Source organism: Lithobates pipiens, unplaced genomic scaffold (assembly GCF_037356315.1).
Source record: "Lithobates pipiens isolate NorthernLeopardFrog02 unplaced genomic scaffold, aLitPip1_a1.2 Scaffold_8, whole genome shotgun sequence".
Lineage (NCBI taxonomy): Eukaryota > Metazoa > Chordata > Amphibia > Anura > Ranidae > Lithobates > Lithobates pipiens.
In genome coordinates, this window is record NW_027507903.1 from 282349598 (window position 1) to 282369207 (window position 19610).

General features: G+C 41.9%; 1 protein-coding gene across 2 annotated transcripts in view; it reads left to right on the forward strand.

The window, feature by feature from the left end:
* PAH (phenylalanine hydroxylase) overlaps positions 1–19610 on the forward strand; it is a 100709-nt gene that overhangs the window by 42190 nt on the left and 38909 nt on the right. For both annotated transcript variants that reach the window (XM_077472180.1, XM_077472181.1), the window contains 4 exons: positions 6700–6788; positions 10887–10954; positions 15347–15543; positions 19432–19567. In XM_077472180.1, the coding sequence (XP_077328306.1) occupies positions 6700–6788; positions 10887–10954; positions 15347–15543; positions 19432–19567 (490 nt within the window). The remainder of the gene's footprint in view (positions 1–6699; positions 6789–10886; positions 10955–15346; positions 15544–19431; positions 19568–19610) is intronic.

A 19610-nucleotide genomic window follows, 5' to 3' on the forward strand; every position in this document is an offset into this window, starting at 1 on the left:
AGTATGCCTGTGAAGGGGCGCATGTTTCTGGTGCTTAGAACTGTCCCTGCACAAAGTGTCATTTGTGCAGGAAAAAAAGTCAATGAGTGTTCTCTGTATTAGCCGACAATTCATTCATTCATTGATTTAAAAAAAAAAAGCGTGGGGGTTCCCCTAAATTCAATTACCAGGCCCTTCAGGTCTGACATGGATATTAAGGGGAACCCCGTGTCAAATTAAAAAAAAAATTGTCGTGGGGGTCCCCCTAAATATCCATACCAGACCCTTCAGGTCTGATATGGATATTAAGGGGAACCCCGCATCAAATTTTAAAAAAAATTGACGTGGGGTCCCCCTAAAAATCCATACCAGACCCTTTATCCGAGCACGCAACCTGGCAGGCTGCAGGAAAAGAGGGGGGGACGAGAGAGCGCCCCCCCTCCCTCCTGAACGGTACCAGGCCACATACCCTCAACATTGGGAGGATGCTTTGGGGGTCTGTGACCCCTCAAAGCACCTTGTCCCCATGTTGATGAGGACAAGGGCCTCATCCTCACAACCCTGGCCGGTGGTTGTGAGGGTCTGCGGGCGGGGGGCTTATTAGAATCTGGAAGCCCCCTTTAACAAGGGGACCCCCAGATCCCGGCCCCCTCCCTGTTTGAAATGGTAAGGGGGTACAAAAGTACCCCTACCATTTCACAAAGAAAGTGTCAAAATGGTTAAATAAGACAAACACACTTTTGAAAAATTCCTTTATTAAAAATAAAAAAAATTAAAAAAAGATTCCAGCGGTGCTAATCCACTCTTGCTATCCAGCGACGGATCTCCGGGGTCCAGCGATGGATGATCATATCCAGCGACGGGGGATCTCTCAGTCCAGCGCTGTCCATACATCCTTCTTCTGTCTCCACTGCGGAGACTGCGGAGATCCCAGCGCTGACGTTTCTTATATTAGGAGGGCGGGGCCACCCGTCACCTGACCCCGCCCCTCTGACGCTGGAGAGGGAAGCCAGGGTTTCCCCAGTGACGTGTGGGTGACCCCGCCCCCTCTGATGTAACGCAGGTTTCCGTTACATCAGAGGGGGCGGGGTCACCCATACGTCACTGGGAAACCCCTGGCTCCCTTCACCAGAGTCAGAGGGGGCGGGGTCAGGTGACGAGTGGCCCCGCCCTCCTAATATAAGAAACGTCAGCGCTGGGATCTCCGCAGTCTCTGCAGTGGAGACAGAAGAAGGATGTATGGACAGCGCTGGACTGAGAGATCCCCCGTCGCTGGATATGATCATCCATCGCTGGACCCCGGAATGAATTGTCTGCTAATACAGAGAACACTCATTGAGTGTTCTCTGTATTACGGGAGCCGACAATTTAGCCGCAAGTGATTTTAAAAGACTTTTTTTCCTGCACAAATGACACTTTGTGCAGGGACAGTTCTAAGCAGCAGAAACATGCGCCCCTTCACAGGCATACTATAGATACCCCCCAGCTACGAAATTTAAAGGAATATTACACTTTTATTGTTTCACTTTAATCATTATTAAAATCACTGCTCCTGAAAAAACTGTAGTTTTTTAAACTTTTTTTTTGCATTGATCCATGTCCCCTGGGGCAGGACCCAGGTCCCCAAACACTTTTTAGGACAGTAACCTGCATATTACCCTTTAAAATGAGCACTTTAGATTTCTCCCGTAGACTTGTATAGGGTGTTCCGGCTTTTCGAATTTGCTGCGAACAGCCCAAATTGTTCACTGTTCGCTGAACAGGCAATGTTCGAGTAGAACATGAGTTCGACTCGAACTCGAAGCTCATCCCTAATGAGGAGCAAGGAGAGGTCCGCTTTGTTCTTTGGTGTGGGTCTTTGAGGTACGCTTGCCAACGAGCTGCATGGCAGGTCAACATATGTCTGGTCAATCATGTGGTGCGCAAGCGGCTGATGTTTTGGCCACGCGAGATACGCTTGAGACATATGTTGCAAATAGCAGCGGTGCGATCTGATGCACTCATCTCAAAAAAGGCCCACACCAAAGAACTTTTAGAATAACGCGCAGAGGCAGCGCCCTGCACAGACGGAGCTCTGCGGTGTGATTCAGTCGGTGTGCTGCCCCTAAGCTGGCCCCCGGAGGGCATCCTGCCTCGTTGGACATGTGCCTCCTCCTCCTCTCTCCTACCAGGCACCCACGTGGAGTCAGTGCCCTCATCATCCCCTCCCTCTTCATCGCTGTAGCAAACCTGGCAATATGCTGCAGCTTGTGGAACATGACTGCCAGATTGCTGTCCTTCTTGAGCATCCCCTCTCTCTGCATTCACGCTACTGCCTTCCTCTAGCTGAGTGTCATCATCAGAGCCTACAAAACACTGGGCATCCTCCTGGAGCATGTACCCAACACTGTGCTCAAAGAGTTCAGGAGACTCCTCAGGAGGACATGGTGGATCTAGGGAAGGAGTCACTGATGATGACATTGAGAGGAGGGAAGACGATCAGTTGGCAGCTGCTTTGCTAGTACCCTGAGACTGGGTGAGAGAGGATGAGGAGGATGAGGAGGATGAAGAGGGCTTGGTCATCCACTCTACCAAGTCGTTGGCATGTCCAGCTGCCGAAAAGAAGGACAAGCGTGTCCCATGGCCACGTGCTGATGACAATGCACCACGTCCACGACCAGCACTGTTGTCTCTAGACACAGAGCCTGCTTGCCCTCTTTTATCGGCTCGCGCCTGTCTGCCTCTCCTTGCTGGCCTTCCAGACATGGTAATGGCCTGAAGGGAGTTGGGTAAAACAGCAGTTGGGTAGTGTATATTGTGCTGGAGGCACACAACACCCACTAACTCCTGCAGATGCCTTTATTATAGAACACCAGAGATAAAGGGGTATACTATAATGGAGTCACACAACACCCACTAAGCCCTGCAGATGGCTCTATTAGAGAACAGCAATAAAGGGTAGATACAGGTGTATATTGTACTGGAGGCACACAACACCCACTAACTCCTGCAGATGCCTTTATTGTAGAACACCAGAGATAAAGGGGTATACTGTAATGGAGTCACACAACACCCACTAAGCCCTGCAGATGGCTCTATTAGAGAACAGCAATAAAGGGTAGATACAGGTGTATATTGTGCTGGAGGCACAAAACACCCACTAACTCCTGCAGATGCCTTTATTATAGAACACCAGAGATAAAGGGGTATATACAGATGTATACTGTGCTGTGCTGGAGGCACACACAACTTCCAATAACTCCTGCAGATGGCAAGTGGGCTCAAATAGAGAAGAGCTATGTAGGTGGATATAGCGGTGTGTACTGAGTACAGAGCACGCAGAGAGCACGCACAAGCTCCTAACACTACTGACTGCAAGCTCTATTATAAAAGATAGATCACTAGCTATAGCTATAGTGAGGTGAATATAGCGGTGTATACTGCGGTCAGGGCACGCAGACAACAACCACTACAGAAGAGCAAGATCGAAAATCGGCCGATAACGATTGGTGTATACTGTGTTGAAGGTACACAGAACACCCACTAACTGCTTCAGACGCCAACACACTACACAAGGCCGCCGCGCTGGTGGCCTTATATAGTATGGGGCGTGTACTACACAGCCTGAGCTATGATTGGCCACAGGCATCCTGCCTGTGGCCAATCATGGCTCTCCTCGCTGCTGGCGCTGTGATTGGCCAAGCATGCGGGGTCACAGTGCATGCTTGGCCAATCATGAGCCAGCAATGCACTGCGATGACGCAGTGCATTGTGGGCCGTGAGCGCCACACGAATTTGGCGTGAACGGCCCATAACGTTCGGAATTCGCCGAACGGGCGAACAGCCGATGTTCGAGTCGAACGTATGTTCGACTCGAACACGAAGCTCATCCCTAGCTGTAAGTAAAGCTTGAAGATAAGTACAGCGGGTAGCTGTGAGTTGAGCTTGAGGAATCCAGCAGGTAGCTGAGAGTCCAAGAAGTCTTGTAACAGATGGCGAGCTGAGTTTGAGGGCCTACAGTGGGATACTGTGAGTTAAGCTGGAAGATCTACAGTGGGTTACTGCGAGAGAGGTTGTTTCTATAGGAAACAACAGTTGCTACAAGATACAGTTTGCTGCATTCAGCTTAAAGGCCCTTTTTCTGTATTGCTGTCTGCCTAGTTCTATTTTTGTCTGCAGAGTTTGCCTAATTGCTATTGCATTTGCCTAAGGGTGTTGTGTGCTCTATCTCTCTCTCCCACTGTTCCTGTTAAGAGAAATAAAATATCTTTGTTCATTTTTATAAAAGTTACTGGCGCCCAATCTTTCCACCTTGCACCACACCCACTATGCCTAGTAACCTGCACCCTGAGGAGGAATGTCAGTTCTCCCTGGCTCCTCCTTGCTCCCCATCAGGCCCTTGGAAATCGGGGACCGCTACACACAAATGAAGACAATCAATTGCAAATGGGTATGCATACTGTATTATCAAAAGGACATATTGATCTTTTTTTTTTTTTTTTTTTTTTTTTTTTTTTTTTTTTACAATAAACACTCTAACAACTGCACAAAAAAAGCCACCATATTTTAATATATTACTGTCATGGACCAATAAAAAAAAAAAAAACAGGGCCACTTTTTGTCTTTAGAATATCTATTTAATAAAAAGGTAGTGCAGGTTAGTTATGACCTTAACTCCCTTAACCCTGCAAGTCTTGAGTGGTGTGTAGTGGACGAGTGCACAAGTCTTTAAAGGAGAAGTCCAACCTGAGCTCATTTGGCTGGGCTTCTCCTATGGGTCACAGGAGTGCAATTCGTTTTGCACTCCTGTGACCCGTTTTCAATTGGTCTGAAGTCCGCTCTCTGCTGACGTCACTGCAATCAGCCTTGGCACCATTGTGACAATCAAGTCTGGATCCACCAGGTGCCTGGACTGATGCCTGGAAGCCCCCAGATACTGCCCCCCCCCCAATATGAATGAGTATGGGGTACATAGCCCCTTACTAATTACCAACAAAAAGTGTAGTGTAAAAAAGTGACAGTAGGCAGTTTTTGACAAATTCCTTTATTTAACCACTTTCAGACCGGACCAATTTGCTGGTCAAAGACCAGACCACTTTTTGCGATTCGGCACTGCGTCGCTTTAACTGACAATTGTGCGGTCGTGCGACGTGGCTCCCAAACAAAATTGACGTCCTTTTTTTCCCACAAATAGAGCTTTCTTTTGGTGGTATTTGATCACCCCTGTGGTTTTTATCTTTTGCGCTATAAACAAAAATAGAGCGACAATTTTGAAAAAAACGCATTATTTTTTACTTTTTGTTATAATAAATATCCCCCAAAAATATATAAAAAAACATTTTTTTCCCTCAGTTTAGGCCGATACGTATTCTTCTACATATTTTTGGTAAAAAAAATCGCAATAAGCGATTATTGATTGGTTTGCGCAAAAGTTATAGCGTTTACAAAATAGGGATAGTTTTATAGCATTTTTATTAATAATTTTTTATTATTATTTTTTTACTAGTAATGGCGGCGATCTGCGATTTTTATTGTGACTGCGACATTGTGGGGGACCCATCGGACATTTTTGACACATTTTTGGGACCATTGTCATTTATACAGTAATCACTGCTATATAAATGCAGTGATTCCTGTGTAAATGACACTGGCAGTGAAAGGGTTAACCAGTGGGTGGCAGTGTAGGGGTTAAGTGTTCCTAGGGGTGTGTTACTAACTGTGGGGGGGTTGGGCTTTCATTTAGTGTACACTGATCTCTGCTCCAATCACATGGAGCAGAGATCAGCGTCACTAGTTGCTAGGCAGAATGGAAAAATGTTGTTTGCACAGCATTTCCTCCATTCGGCCGCTCCGTGAGACGATCGCGGGGATGCCCGCGGCGATCGAGTCCGCGGGTCCCGCGACCGCACTCACGGGGGTCCCGACCAGCGCGGGAGTGCGCCGCCGGCGGCGCGCTCCCGATGGCAGGGCGGCATCGAATATTGGACATACCTGTACGCCAATATGCCTGCCCGTGCCATTCTGTCGACGTACATCGTCGTGCGCTGGTCGGGAAGTGGTTAAAAAATAAAAAATATGTCCACCTGTAAAGATGCATCCTCAATTACAACATGGCCACCGCTGACGTGAAAAAAAAAAACAGCCAAGACGAAGGCTCCCGCCATCTGCCATCTCTGCTGCGTGATAGCTCCTAAATAGCTAAGGGGCAGGGACACCCAGTGATGTTACCAAGTAGCACCACCGCCTTGTGACATCACCGACCCAGCATGCCATCAGTCGATGATGATGAAATGTTTGTTCAAACTTCCACTAGTGTATACCCAGCGTTACTGCAACAGAGAAAAATCAGGTCTCCTGCCATGCCAGACAGGTCTGTTCTATAAATCAGAGCTGTGTAAATCTCAGGACTGGAATGACATAAATATAAATCTTTTGGCAGGTAAGATGGCTCATATGTATTTATTTAATGTGTATTTTTAGGGGTATGTTAAGTCATACATTTTCATACTGAAATAATAGAATATTTATTTTATACTGCATACCAATATTCATATTCATGAAATGAAGACTTCAGAAGTCATGTCTACCAGGCACCCATTCTGGCTCTCGGCGCCCCTCAGTTCAAATGACTGTACTTATGAGTTTAAATTTTGAGAGTTTCTTATAAAACAAATGTGGAAAAATGTCCGACTGCCTTGTGTTGTGTCATTTTGTTATAATCTGTTTTGTCATCCATTTTAGTCCCATGGTTTCCAAGGACCATTCAGGATCTGGACAAGTTTGCAAATCAGATTCTGAGCTATGGAGAGGAGCTCGATGCAGATCATCCTGTGAGTGCAATTGTTTATTTTGTAACTATCTTTCACAATCATAATACTATATATTCCTACACTATACACAGTATAACAGTATATTGAAAAATGTTTTCTTATATTTTTTGATAAATATATCTGTAGACACATTTATCAAAGTAAATGCATCTACATACAGTATGTAACAGTATATTGAACACGTGTTGTTATGTTTTTTTATAAATATATGTAGGGGACTGTGGGGACACACTTATCAAAGTTTTCATCGACAGTGATTCAAGTCACAGGGAAAGTTCCCCCATTCATGGAAAAAATTTTTTTTGATAAAGATGCAAATTGTCAAAAATAACAGAGCAGGCCCCCATTTCAGTCACAATGAAGCATGAAAGTCCAGCTCCAGCAAAGTCAATTTTAATGCCCCCATTTGGGAGATCTGCTCCCCCAACAGTTCCTGCTATGCCACGCTGTGCTGTGGATTGGTTGTTAGGATCGCCGGCATCCTAGCAACCAATGATGTCATCAGCGGACCACCTTCTGGCTCCCGCCCACTGTTTATATTACCGATCCATCTGCATTCAGCCTGCTTGAGTAGCAGTGGATGGGAGCAGGGAGGTGCAAGAGAGCTGCACTGTGCCTGTGATATCAATAGAGGAAAATGGGTGCAATGCAAATAGCATTGTGCTGGACATAATTGTGCTAACACTGAGGGCACAGATATTCAGAAGATTCTGATGGGCACACAGATATAGTGGGCACAGATATGGAGAAGACTGTGATGTGGGACACAGATCTAGGGAAGACTCTGATGGGGACACAGATCTAGGGAAGACTCTGATGTACACACAGATGTGTAGAAAGGCTCTGATGGGGACACAAATGTGTGGAAAGGCTCTGATGGGGACACAGACGTGTGGAAAGGATCTGATGGGGACACAGATGTGCGGAAATGCTCTGATGAGGACACAGATGAGTGGAATGCCCTGATGGGTCCACAAATGTACGGAAAGGCTCTGATAGGGACACAGGTGTGTGGAAAGACTCTGATGGGGACACATATGTGCAGATAGGCTCTGATGGGGACACAGATATGCAGAAAGGCTCTGATGGTGACACAGATGTGCGGAAAGGCTCTGATGGGGACTTAGCTGTGTGGAAAGGCTCTGATGGGGACACATGTGAGGAAAGGCTCTGATGGGGACACAGATGTAAGGAAATTCTCTGATGGGAACACAGATTTGCAAGGAGACTCTGATGGGGAAACAGATGTGCAAGGAAACTTTGATCGGAAAACAGATGTGCAGAAAGACTCTGATGGGGACACAGATGTGAGGAAAGGCTCTGATGGAAACACAGATGTGAGGGAAGGCTCTGATGTGGACACAGCTGTGTGAAATGGCTCTGATGGAGACACAGATGTGTGAAAAGGTGTCAGAAACCCTGAATCAGACCGAGAGAGAAGTACAGTTAAATCACACGTGTTTAATAATAATAAAAGTAAATAGAACAAACGTAGTTAAAACATAGTCAAAGTTCGGTATCCGGAATGGATAGTCAGACAAGCTAGGAAGTCAGGAAGCCAGGGATCAGCGTACTTCAGAACAGGCCAGGATATCAGGAAACCAGAGATTCAGCATAGTAGAATAGCAAGCAGGATCTGAAACCACAAGGGACGTCAGCCAAGCAAGTCTTTAACAGGCACGCAGGAGAGAGTCTCTGTGATGTTGACCAGGCGAAGGCAGAGAAGATCTGGGCTGGATGGCTTCATTAAGCAGGACTGACAAGCAAGATATCATCAACAGGTGAGTCACTGCGGAGAGATAGGAACTGGAAATTAACCAACAGCTGAGCGGCCAGCTCAGAGAAGGAAGGGCTGAGCCCAGCCCTGACAAAGGCTTTGATGAGGACACAGATGTGAGGAAAGGCTCTGATGGGGACACAAAAGGGTGGAAAAACTCTGATGGGGAAAAAGGTGTGCAAGGAGACTCTGATGGGGAAACGGTGTGCAAGGAGACTCTGATGGGGAAACAGATGTGCAAGAGACTCTGATGGGGACACAGATGTGTGTAAAACTCTTAAGGGGACACAAATGTGCAAGGAGTCTCTGATGAGGTCACAGATGTGCAAGGAAACTCTGATGGGGAAACAGATGTACAAGGAGACTCTGATGGGGACACAGATGTGTGGAAAACTATGAAGGGGACACAAATGTGCAAGGATGGAGGTCTGAGGTCTGATGGAGGTCACAGATGTGCAAGGAAACTCTGATGGGGGCACATATGTGTAGAAAGGGCTAATGGGGACACAGGCAAGCAAGGAGTCTCTGGTGGGGACACAAATGTGTGGAAAGCTCTGAATTGGACACATATGAGCAAGGAGTCTCTGATGGGAACTCAGATGTGCGGAAAGTCTGTGATGGGATTATTTCAATTCTATTCATTCATTTATAAATAATACATTTTTTGTCCTGCAAATATTTGTAAAATCTACAATGTGGCCCTCAAGGTGAAAAGTTTGGAGAACCCTGCTTTAGAGCTATTTAGAGCTAAAGATCTCAATTTTTAGTCATGTGACTGTTACTTTTCAATATAATGGGGCACAGCAAAAAAAACAAATCATTTAAAAAAAAAAAAACTGTAAATTGAGCGCTATAGATTGGTGAACTTTATATATCCAATCCTAGAACTCTGGACAAATGCCAATTAGCCTTTCTTTGCCTCATTATACTATAAACAAAACTAACTGACGACCAACAAAGGTAAAACTCCTCTAAGGTTATTTGGAACAACAACATTCAGTTTTAAAATGTCTACTAAGTCATTTAAATAGTGATCTCAACGGCCAAATGTAATGGCCAAAGCAAGACTTATATATACCTTGACTCAAGAATTATACATTTATATTTTATATGTATGAGAAGATTGTCAACTGTCTTTTTTATGTTACAATTAGTGCTCAGGTGCGTTTCATCCATAACACTGGTCGCTTTGAAAAATAGGAACAAACACACAAAATATTCATTTGTGACCAACACAGAGACATAGGTGCAGCTGAAAATGTTTCTATTACTTTAATTGATCTTGTGTAATTATAGATAATTGCTCACTTAATTCAGTATGCAATAGGCATCATTGTTTGCTGTGATTCATGGGCTTTGGAGGGATATGTTCAAAAGAAAAATAAAAGGAATCAGGCTATCTTTATTACAAATAAGTGTCATTTCCTGCGTGTAACAAAACATTTGCACTATAAAAATTAAGCTGAACCACGGTGCAAATATATTCCTGAATGTGACTCAGTTGGACTTTCCTTGTAGTATCATTGACCAATAGTAACATGAGTAATTTTAATACACTTAAAAACATTCTATTTGTCACATATGAGAAAAGAAAATGTTCGCTTCCCAAAGTATACATTTATAATAACCTAATTGGTACTAAATCTCCAAATTGTATCTCCAACCAAATCATGAGCGCTGTGTAAATAAAGATTTATAGTACATTGCCCTAATATTATTTCCTAGTGTTAGGGTCTGGCTGATGCTGCAGCACTGAAATGAAGGGAAGGTAGAAATGAGCCATCAGACAGTTACCTATAATTTAATTTGAAGGAATTCTTTAAAAACTTGTCAAGTTTTTCAATGTTAAAGCAGAGCTCCAGCCCCCCCCACCCCACCAAAAAATGTAAAGTCAGCAGCCGGTTCCCTACTGCGCATGTGCGAAGCGCGCTACGCATTTTTCGAATGGCCTGGCGGCGGGGGAAGGAGGAGGGGGGGCGAACTTCTGGGGGCCCTCGCCGCAGGGAGGTCCTCTGGAAGTGGGGATGAGTACCTGTCAAAATCAGGTACCCGCCCCCAAAAAGGTGCCAAATGTGGCAGCGGGGGGGACCGTAGCTTCCCCTATTGGATGGAGCTCCGCTTTAAAGGGCAACAAACTTTTAAAACTCACATTTCATCAACTAAAAGAGGCCTTACAGGACACACAAACACCTCTGTGCTACAATTTAAATTGAGCATGAATTTTGTTGTTATAGTACGCTAAGAGGTTATTGCTATTAGGAATTTGGCATTATATATGGAACATGAGAAAGTATAAGCGTGATTTCTTTATTTGCTCTTAGGGATTCACTGATTCCGTGTATCGGGCTAGACGCAAAGAATTTGCAGATATTGCATTCAATTACAAGCAGTAAGTACAGTTATTGATAAAAAAATTAAAATTCACAAATCATTTATCAGATTTATCAGGATGTGCAAGGTTTATCCTTTTTCTTTTAAATAAAATTAATGTGCAATATTATTACTATTCTTTTTATAGCAAATAAAGTCAAGGGCACGACGTATTCGAAAATGATTATGTTTCTGGATATGAAAAATACACCTTTAAAACAGAGTGTAATTTAAAATGCGGCTGTCCGGGGAAAACAGGTCACAGGATTGCAGAATTAACTGCACTCCTTTGATCCATAGAGGTATAGCCAAAAAAGCTTTGCCCATACTCCTCTTTTAGTGGTCCGCTTAATTTACTTCTGCGTGTACATGCAGATCTGTAGCAGGCTTTTTTTTTTCAGTTTTGGACAGGGTGGGAAAGAATTAGACCCGTGCAAGTTTGTACTGATGTCTGGGGCTCCACTGGAGAGATTCTGCCATACTTCCTGTCCTGAGGACAACCTTTTTAGACAGGAAATGAAGGAAAGGCTCCAACAGCAGCACAGACAGAAATAAGTACACATTTTTAAGTTACACAGGGGAAGGCTAGAACCCGTGTTAGTTATTTATGGTTGTCTGTATGCCTTTTGCAGATTTTCTCTCACTTCCTGTCTGTTAAAACATTGTCCCCAAAACAGAAAATAAGAGAAAATCTCTTTAACAGAACCCCGGATATCAGTAAAACAGGACAGGGGTTCTGACCCTTCACCATTCTATCCAAAAAATAAAATAAAATAAAAAGTTTGACTATGGATATGTTTACCCGGTGTCTCTCAAATTTTCCCTGGTCATGGTTAGCATTTTACCATAAATATTTTTTTTATGCCCCTTCACCCATAATTTCTTTATGGTGGTGAAAACATGCATTATTGATTAGAACTTTCACCAGCTGTCCATTGTACATTTCTGGACATTGATGTTGAATGGCCTACTTGGTACTGTTGGTTTTGGTAGGGGTTTAAATGCATCTTTTTTTTTTTTTTTTAAGTTTTTCATTTATCCAGATCATGGTATAGCTAGTAGTGCTTAGTCACATTCAACTAGACTTGCTTTGTAGTGTTAAACACATTTACCATTTATCCAAGTAGCTTATTCTCGTGAGTGTCAGGTGGGAGAGTATATACCTTGTTCTAGGTACATAATAATCATAGTAATTGGATTTTGCATTCATACCCCTTGAAATGTTGTCATGTTATGACCAAAAACGTAAATGTATTTTATTGAGATTTTATGTGATAGGCCAACACAAAATGGCACATAATTGTGAAGTGGAAGGAAAATGATAAATGGTTTTCAATTTCGTTGACAAATAAATATCTGAAAAGTGTGGCATGCATTTCTATTAAGCCCCAATGAGTCAAAACTTTCACTGCACAGTGGTGTGGGACAGCACAGTGGTGTAGTGGGTAGCACTCTCCCCTAGCAGTAAGAAGGGTCGCTGGTTCAAATCCCAACCACGACACTACCTGCCTGGAGTTTGCATGTTCTCCCTGTGCCTGCGTGGGTTTCCTCCAGGTACCCCGGTTTCCTCTCACATTCCAAAGACATGCAGGTAGGTTAATTGGCTTCTATCTAAAATTGGCCCTAGTATATGAATGGGGACTTTGGATTGTGGGCTCCTTGAGGGTAGGGAATGATATGAGTGTGCAACATCCAGGGATAGGGACAATTGTAGAAACTCACTCAGGTTGAACTGGATGGACCAGTGTCTTTATTCAACCTTACTAACTATGTAGCTGCAAGTCTTTGTATTTTGGGGTATGTCTCTACCAGCTTTGCACATCTAGAGAGTGACATTTTGCCCATTCTCCTTTGCAAAATAGATCAAGCTCTGTCAGATTGGATGGAGAGCATCTGTGAACATCAGATTCTCAGTTGAATTTAGGTCTGGACTTTAACTGGGCCATTCTAACACATGAATATGCTTTGATCTAAACCAGTTCACTGTAGCTCTGGCTGTATGTTTAGGGTTGTTGTCCACCTGAAAGGTAAACCTCATCCCCAGTCTCAAGTCTTTTGCAGACTCTGACAGGTTTTCGTCTAAGATTGCCCTGTATTTGGCTCCATCCATCTTCCCATCAACTCTGACCAGCTTCGCTGTCTATGCTGAAGAAAAGCATCCCCAAAATATGATGCTGCCACCATCATGTTTCACGGTGGGGATAGTGTGTTCAGGTTGATCTGAAGTTTTCGTTTTCCACCACACATAGCGTTTTGCTTTTAGGCCAAAAGGTAAAATTTTAATCTCATCTGACCAGAGCACCTTCTTCCACATGTTTGCTGTGCCCCCCACATGGATTCTCGCAAACTGGACTTCTTATGGCTTTCTTTTAACAATGGCTTTCTTCTTGTCATTCTTCCATAAAGACCAGATTTGTGGAGTGCAAAACTAATATTTGTTCAGTGGACAGATTCTCCCACCGGATCTCTGCAGCTCCTCCAGAGTTACCATGGGCCTCTTGGCTGCATCTCTGATTAATGTTTTCCTTGTCTGGCCTGTCAGTTTAGGTGGACAGCCATGTCTTTGACCTTTTGCAGGTGTGCCATACTCTTTCCATTTTCAGATGATGGATTGAACAGAGTTCCGTGAGATGTTCAAAGATTGGGATTTTTTTTGTATAGCCTAACCCTGCTTTAAACGTCTCCACAACTTTATCCCTGACCTGTCTGGTGTGTTCCTTGGCCTTCATGATGCTGTTTGTTCACTAAGGTTCTCTAATAAACCACAGAGGGCTTCAACAGCTGTTTTTATACTGAGATTAAATTACACACAGGTGGATGCTATTTACAAATTAGGTGACTTCTGAAGGCAATTGGTTTCACTCAATTTTAGTTAGGGGTATCAGAGTAAATACAAATGTACGCCACCGTTTTCAGATATTTATTTGTAAAAAAAATTGAAAACCATTTATCATTTTCCTTCTACTTCACAATTATGTGCCACTTTGTGTTGATCTATCACATAAAATCCCAATAAAATATATTTACGTTTTTGGTTGGAAAATGACAAATGTGGAAAATGTCAAGGGGTATGGATACTTTTTCAAGGCCCTGTTGAGCAGGTTGTTTTCAGAAACTTTTATCCTTCCCATTTTCATTTTGGACTATCATCATCTCCTTTGACACCTTCCACTGTGACTGGATTAGGGTGACTTGAGTTGCCCACGTGGCTATAGTTGATGGGGTATAGTCCTGACACTTTTAGTAACGAAAAAGCTACTCTGATGAATGGCAAAACATCTTCAATGTTACAGAGGCAAGTCCAAAAGAAAGCGACTACTGCTAGCTTTAGCAAGTAGTATTTAGTCACATTGAACTGGACATGTTCATTAAATGTTAACTTTACAGAACAAGTCCAGTGGAATGTGATTAACTATTGCTAGAAGTTACATAGTCAGTAAGGATGAAAAATTAGTCCATCCAGTTCAACCTGTGTGGGTGCATGTATCAGTGTCTATCATGATTTCCCATATCCCTGTATGTTGTGTCCTTTAAGATTTATATCTTAAGCCTTGTACACATGTTTGGATTTGCTGCCGGGAATTGTATGATGACAGACTGTTGGCCTAAAATCCGACCATTTGTCAGATTTTTTGCGGACAAATGTTGGATGGCAGGCTTATAAGTTTTCCACGGACAGTTGTCAGATTTACAAACACACATGCCCAGAATCAATGCTCACCAAACACAACATTAGCAGAAGGTGCCCAAAGGGTAGTGCTAAAGAGCTGAAAAGCTACGTAGTACGTCACTATGTTTGTGTTTGTTGGCCGACAATTGTGTGCCGTTTGTATGCAAGACAAGTTTATGGCCAACGCCCTTTGGACAAAAGTCAGATTTTTTGTCTGAGGAAAATCCGATCATGTGTACGAGGCTTAATAGTCTTTTAAAGATGGTATCATGATCTAAATGAAGGACAACCTTCAAAGTCATACTTTTAACTATGCATGGTTTCTATTGCACTTCAGAAAAGGTTCTACCTAAATTGAAAGCTACTTAATAATAAATTTAACCCAAATTATTCCCTAATTCTTTTGCATAATTAGAAATAATAAAATATGCAACCCTTGAAAAAACTAAGGGGCCACTCTTCAAGAACCAGAATGTACTGTACATTGTAGAACTGTTTTGGAATTTTATGAATTAAAACATGGACCTGTGAATAACGTGACATGCTAAAGGTCCCTGTGGGCTGGAATCATTATACGCTGTTCTAACCACATGACCTATCCTTCAATGGTTTTGTCCAGTAATTCAGGTGTTGGGTGGGTAAGGAAGTAAGTCAATTCTACAATACGGGGTAATGCTTTACCTCCTAAAACTGTTGATGTGAACTAAATGAAAGTCCTTATGTTTTTTCTTTTTCTTTTAGTGGTCAGCCTATTCCTCGTGTTATCTACACAGAACAGGAGAAGAACACATGGGGGACAGTTTTCAAAGAGCTTAAATCCCTATATCCTACCCATGCCTGCTATGAACATAACCATGTCTTTCCTTTGTTGGAAGAATATTGTGGATATAATGAAAATAACATTCCTCAGCTTGAAGACGTGTCTAACTTCTTGCAAAGTATGTGGGTAAATGATTGTATAGCTAGCTGATCAATGAATAAGCATATTTGTAAATGTGTATTATAAATACTGTATTAACTTGGAATTGTGTTCCCTAATGCTTAGCAAATAAGAATGATATATAGTAATCAGCAACGCAATCGGCAGAAATGTCTGATCTGACCAGAAAGAACCCAGGGCAGCGATTCTAGTACTTTTCCCCCCAATACCCTCCCTCTCCCACATCTTGAAACTTAACTTAACTTAACTTAACCCCTTCACGCCTAAGGGTAAAACAAATGTTAATGCTTAAGCACAATTTTGCAACTTTGGCATGTATTAGTAAAACTGTACATATCGGCACAACTACTTTGTGTATTCAGGTGGATTATACCTTGTTTTTTTTCAGGAAAAAATCAGCTTTTTTTTTGTTGGTGAATGGTAACTGATATCTCCTGATTTTTTTTATTATCAAAGGAAAACGGCCCAAAATAGTAAAAAAATAACTTTTTTTTAACCATTTAAGGACTGTGCCTATTTTTCAAACTAGTTGTTTACAAGATAAAATCGTGTTTTTTTTTTTTTTGCTAGAAAATTACTTAAGCCCCATACACACTATCAGATTTTCTGCTGATTTTTTCTTCAGATTTACCAAAACCTTATAATATGATGTCAATCCTTAAGAGTTTTAATTTGTATGCAATCAGGCAGGCCCTTGCACTACATGGTTTTGGTAAATCTGAAGGAAAAAATCAACAGAAAATCTGATAGTGTGCATGAGACTTTAGAACCCCCAAACATTATATTTTTTTTTTTCTAACACCATAGAAAATAAAATTGTTTGTTGCAATACTTTCTGCCACACCGTATTTGCGCATCGGTCTTCCAAGCGCACTTTTTTTGGGGGAAAAAATACACATTTTGAATTAAAAAAATAAGACAACAGTAAAGTTAGCCTAATTTTTTATTTTGTGAAAGATGATGTTATGCCGAGTAAATTGATACCCAACATATCATGCTTCAAACTTGCACCCACTCATGGAATGGTGACAAACTTTTATACTTAAAAATATCCATAGGCAACGTTTAAAAAATTATACAGGTTCCATGTTTTGAGTTACAGAGGAGGTCTAGGGCTAGAATTATTGCTCTCACTCTAACAATCCCACATGTGTGGTTTGAACACTGCTTTCATATGCGGGCGCAACTTACGTATGCGTCCTCTTCTTGCACGTGAGCTCAGCAGTACGGGCCACATTAAAATGTATTTATTTTTTTTTTTACTTTTTTTTTTTTTTTTTTTACACTGTTCTTTAAAAAAAAAAAAAAGTATCACTTTTATTCCTATTACAAGGAATGTAAACATCCCTTGTAAAAAAAAAAAAAAAAAAAAAAAAGCATGACAGGACCTCTTAAATCAAAAAGACCTCAGACCTCATACTTACACTAAAATGCAAAAAAATAAATGTCCTTTGAAAAAAAAAAAAAAGTCTCTTTAAGAGCTATGGGGGAAATTAAGTTTTGACTTTGCTTCCGCCCTGCAATGGTATGGAGCCGCCACCCATAAAAATGATCTCGCTGGGAATCAGCCACTGAGACCATTTTTATCTGAAAGGCAGACTGCCCGCTGAAGATATGGATACCGGGGTTATATAATGATGGCAGGCTGTCCGTAAGTGGTTAATTTAGCTGTATATTTCTTGCTATTCTACCATCAAGGAACAACCCAAAATAATTTTTTCTGCTCCTGGTGATTGTAGCAATACCACATATGTATATGTTAGTTGTTGTTTGTTCCCGTAGTACAGCACGGAAACAATGGTGCACATTTAGAATTTTTATATCCTGCCTAAAACACACTGACACTAACGAGCACTGATACAAACTTAATTTTTTTTATTCTACCCATAATATTGTGGCCATGACCTTTGACCCCAACCTTGACCTTTAACCTTGACCTTGACCCTAACAGTAGCCCTTGCAAACCTTGGTCTTGTTATTCTTTTCTTTCTTTTTTTTTATTCTATATTTAAAATTTTTATTAGATTTTTTTTATTTTTTTTACACACTTTGGTTTGTTTATATTTACTTTTCCTGCAAGAAGAGGGAAACATAATGTATCTTTCTCTTCATTCAGAAGAAGTAAATACAGGTGTGGGCTCACAGTGACTGATCACTGTGATAGCTAGCTAGTGGCTATTACAGCGATCAGGTGACCCGGAACGGAGAGTCCTGGGTCCTGATCGTTAGCACAAGTGAGAGCCCAGTCTCTGTGCTGGAAGCATGCTTTGTGGCACGCTCCCAGTACAAAGGGAGATATGCATATATGCGGCCCCACGGAAAAGAGCCCACTTTGGTGGGGCCACATTAATGTGTGTGTGGTCGGAAGGGCTTAAAGTGGTTGTAAACACTTACAAACCCTGTAAAGTGACTAGCCTCAGCCCTCAGGTGATAGACAGAGAAAATAAAATCCTCCTACTTGAGTTGTACTTATTTATCTGCAGTCTTCCCCACAGCTCTTGAAAGTGCAGAGATTATACAGCTTGTCTGACCTAAAATGCTAGCTGCGCAGACAAGATAAACATCTGTACAGCAAGAATGAAAATTTGCCATATTTTCTTTACTATGATTAGTTTCTATATCATTTCCACAAATATTTAAATCAGGATAAAAATGCATTATGGCCACTAGATCATGCAGACAATATAGGAATTAATCAGATTAAAGAAATACAGCTATTTTTTATTCTTTCTGTACAGATATTTATTGTGTCTGTGCAGCTATCATTTCACACACAGACCATTTAAAATCATATCCTTAATCTAAAAGTCGTCTTTTATCATAATCATTAAGCCTATACCTAATCTCCTAAATCTGAGAAATTTTCCATATGTACCAATACTGAAAGTTGTTTTACTGACAGTAAAAACAACTGTTCCTTAGTGAACTTATTCTTGCTTTGAGCTTACTATATTATGTAGTTATCCCCCATATCGTATCTACTGTTCTATGACTAACCCTGTAATCTTTAATAAATTACACATTTGCAAATTTTAGATTTAGGCTGTGTTAGTGTGAAACTTACATTTAAAGATCTTACCTAGATGTGTTTTTTTATTTATATCAACAACTTTAAAACAACTTTATTTAAAGCGGACCTTCACCCTCTATAGCAGCCTTTCTCAACCTTTTCGACACAGAGGAAGCCTTGAAATAGTTCTCTGGTCTCGGGGAACCCCTGCTAAAAATAAGAAATCTACAATTCATGATACATTAGTGTGATGGTCAGTGGGAAGAATGGTCCTTACACTTCTGGTCATTGGGAAGAATGACAGATAGCTAAAAAGATCAATGGGATCTTGGAAACAGTGGGAACTTATCTGAGAGGCAGACATTGCCCAATGCTTAAGGAACCCATAGCAACCTCTGGAGGAACCCTAGGGTTCCACGGAACCCTGGTTGAGAATCACTGCTCTATAGCAACTACCCCCATCTCCACCTCTCCTCCCCTCCCCTACGAGGAAATCAGGCCTAGTGGTACACCATCGCAAGGCCCTGCCAGCTGAACCTGGAAGAGCCAGCAGACCTCACAATGACATCACAAGTAAGATAGCAGTGCGTGACCCAGCGGTGCCTGTTGACAGAAGGCTGTTAGCAGGACAACGCTAGATTTGGTAGCTGGGTAAGTAATAATGCGTAATGCAGTAAAACATTGGTAGCACCATTCTTTACAGAAGAAAATCTTGCCCAAATCCCAAGGTTTTGATATGACCTGACTGAACAATATGCTAAAACGAAGGGGGGCTAGCCTGATAGAAAAAGACTGCACTAGATTTTGTTGGATTGCTAATGTAGGCTTAAAATGAACATTTTGTATATTTTACTTTTTTTTTTTTTTTTTGTGAAGATTGTACTGGATTTCGTTTACGCCCTGTTGCTGGTTTGCTGTCCTCTCGTGACTTTTTGGCAGGACTAGCATTTAGAGTTTTTCACTCAACCCAGTATATTCGCCATTGGTCAAAACCCATGTATACGCCTGAACCGTGAGTACATTTTGTAAATTTTCAAAGTACTATAAATATGAAA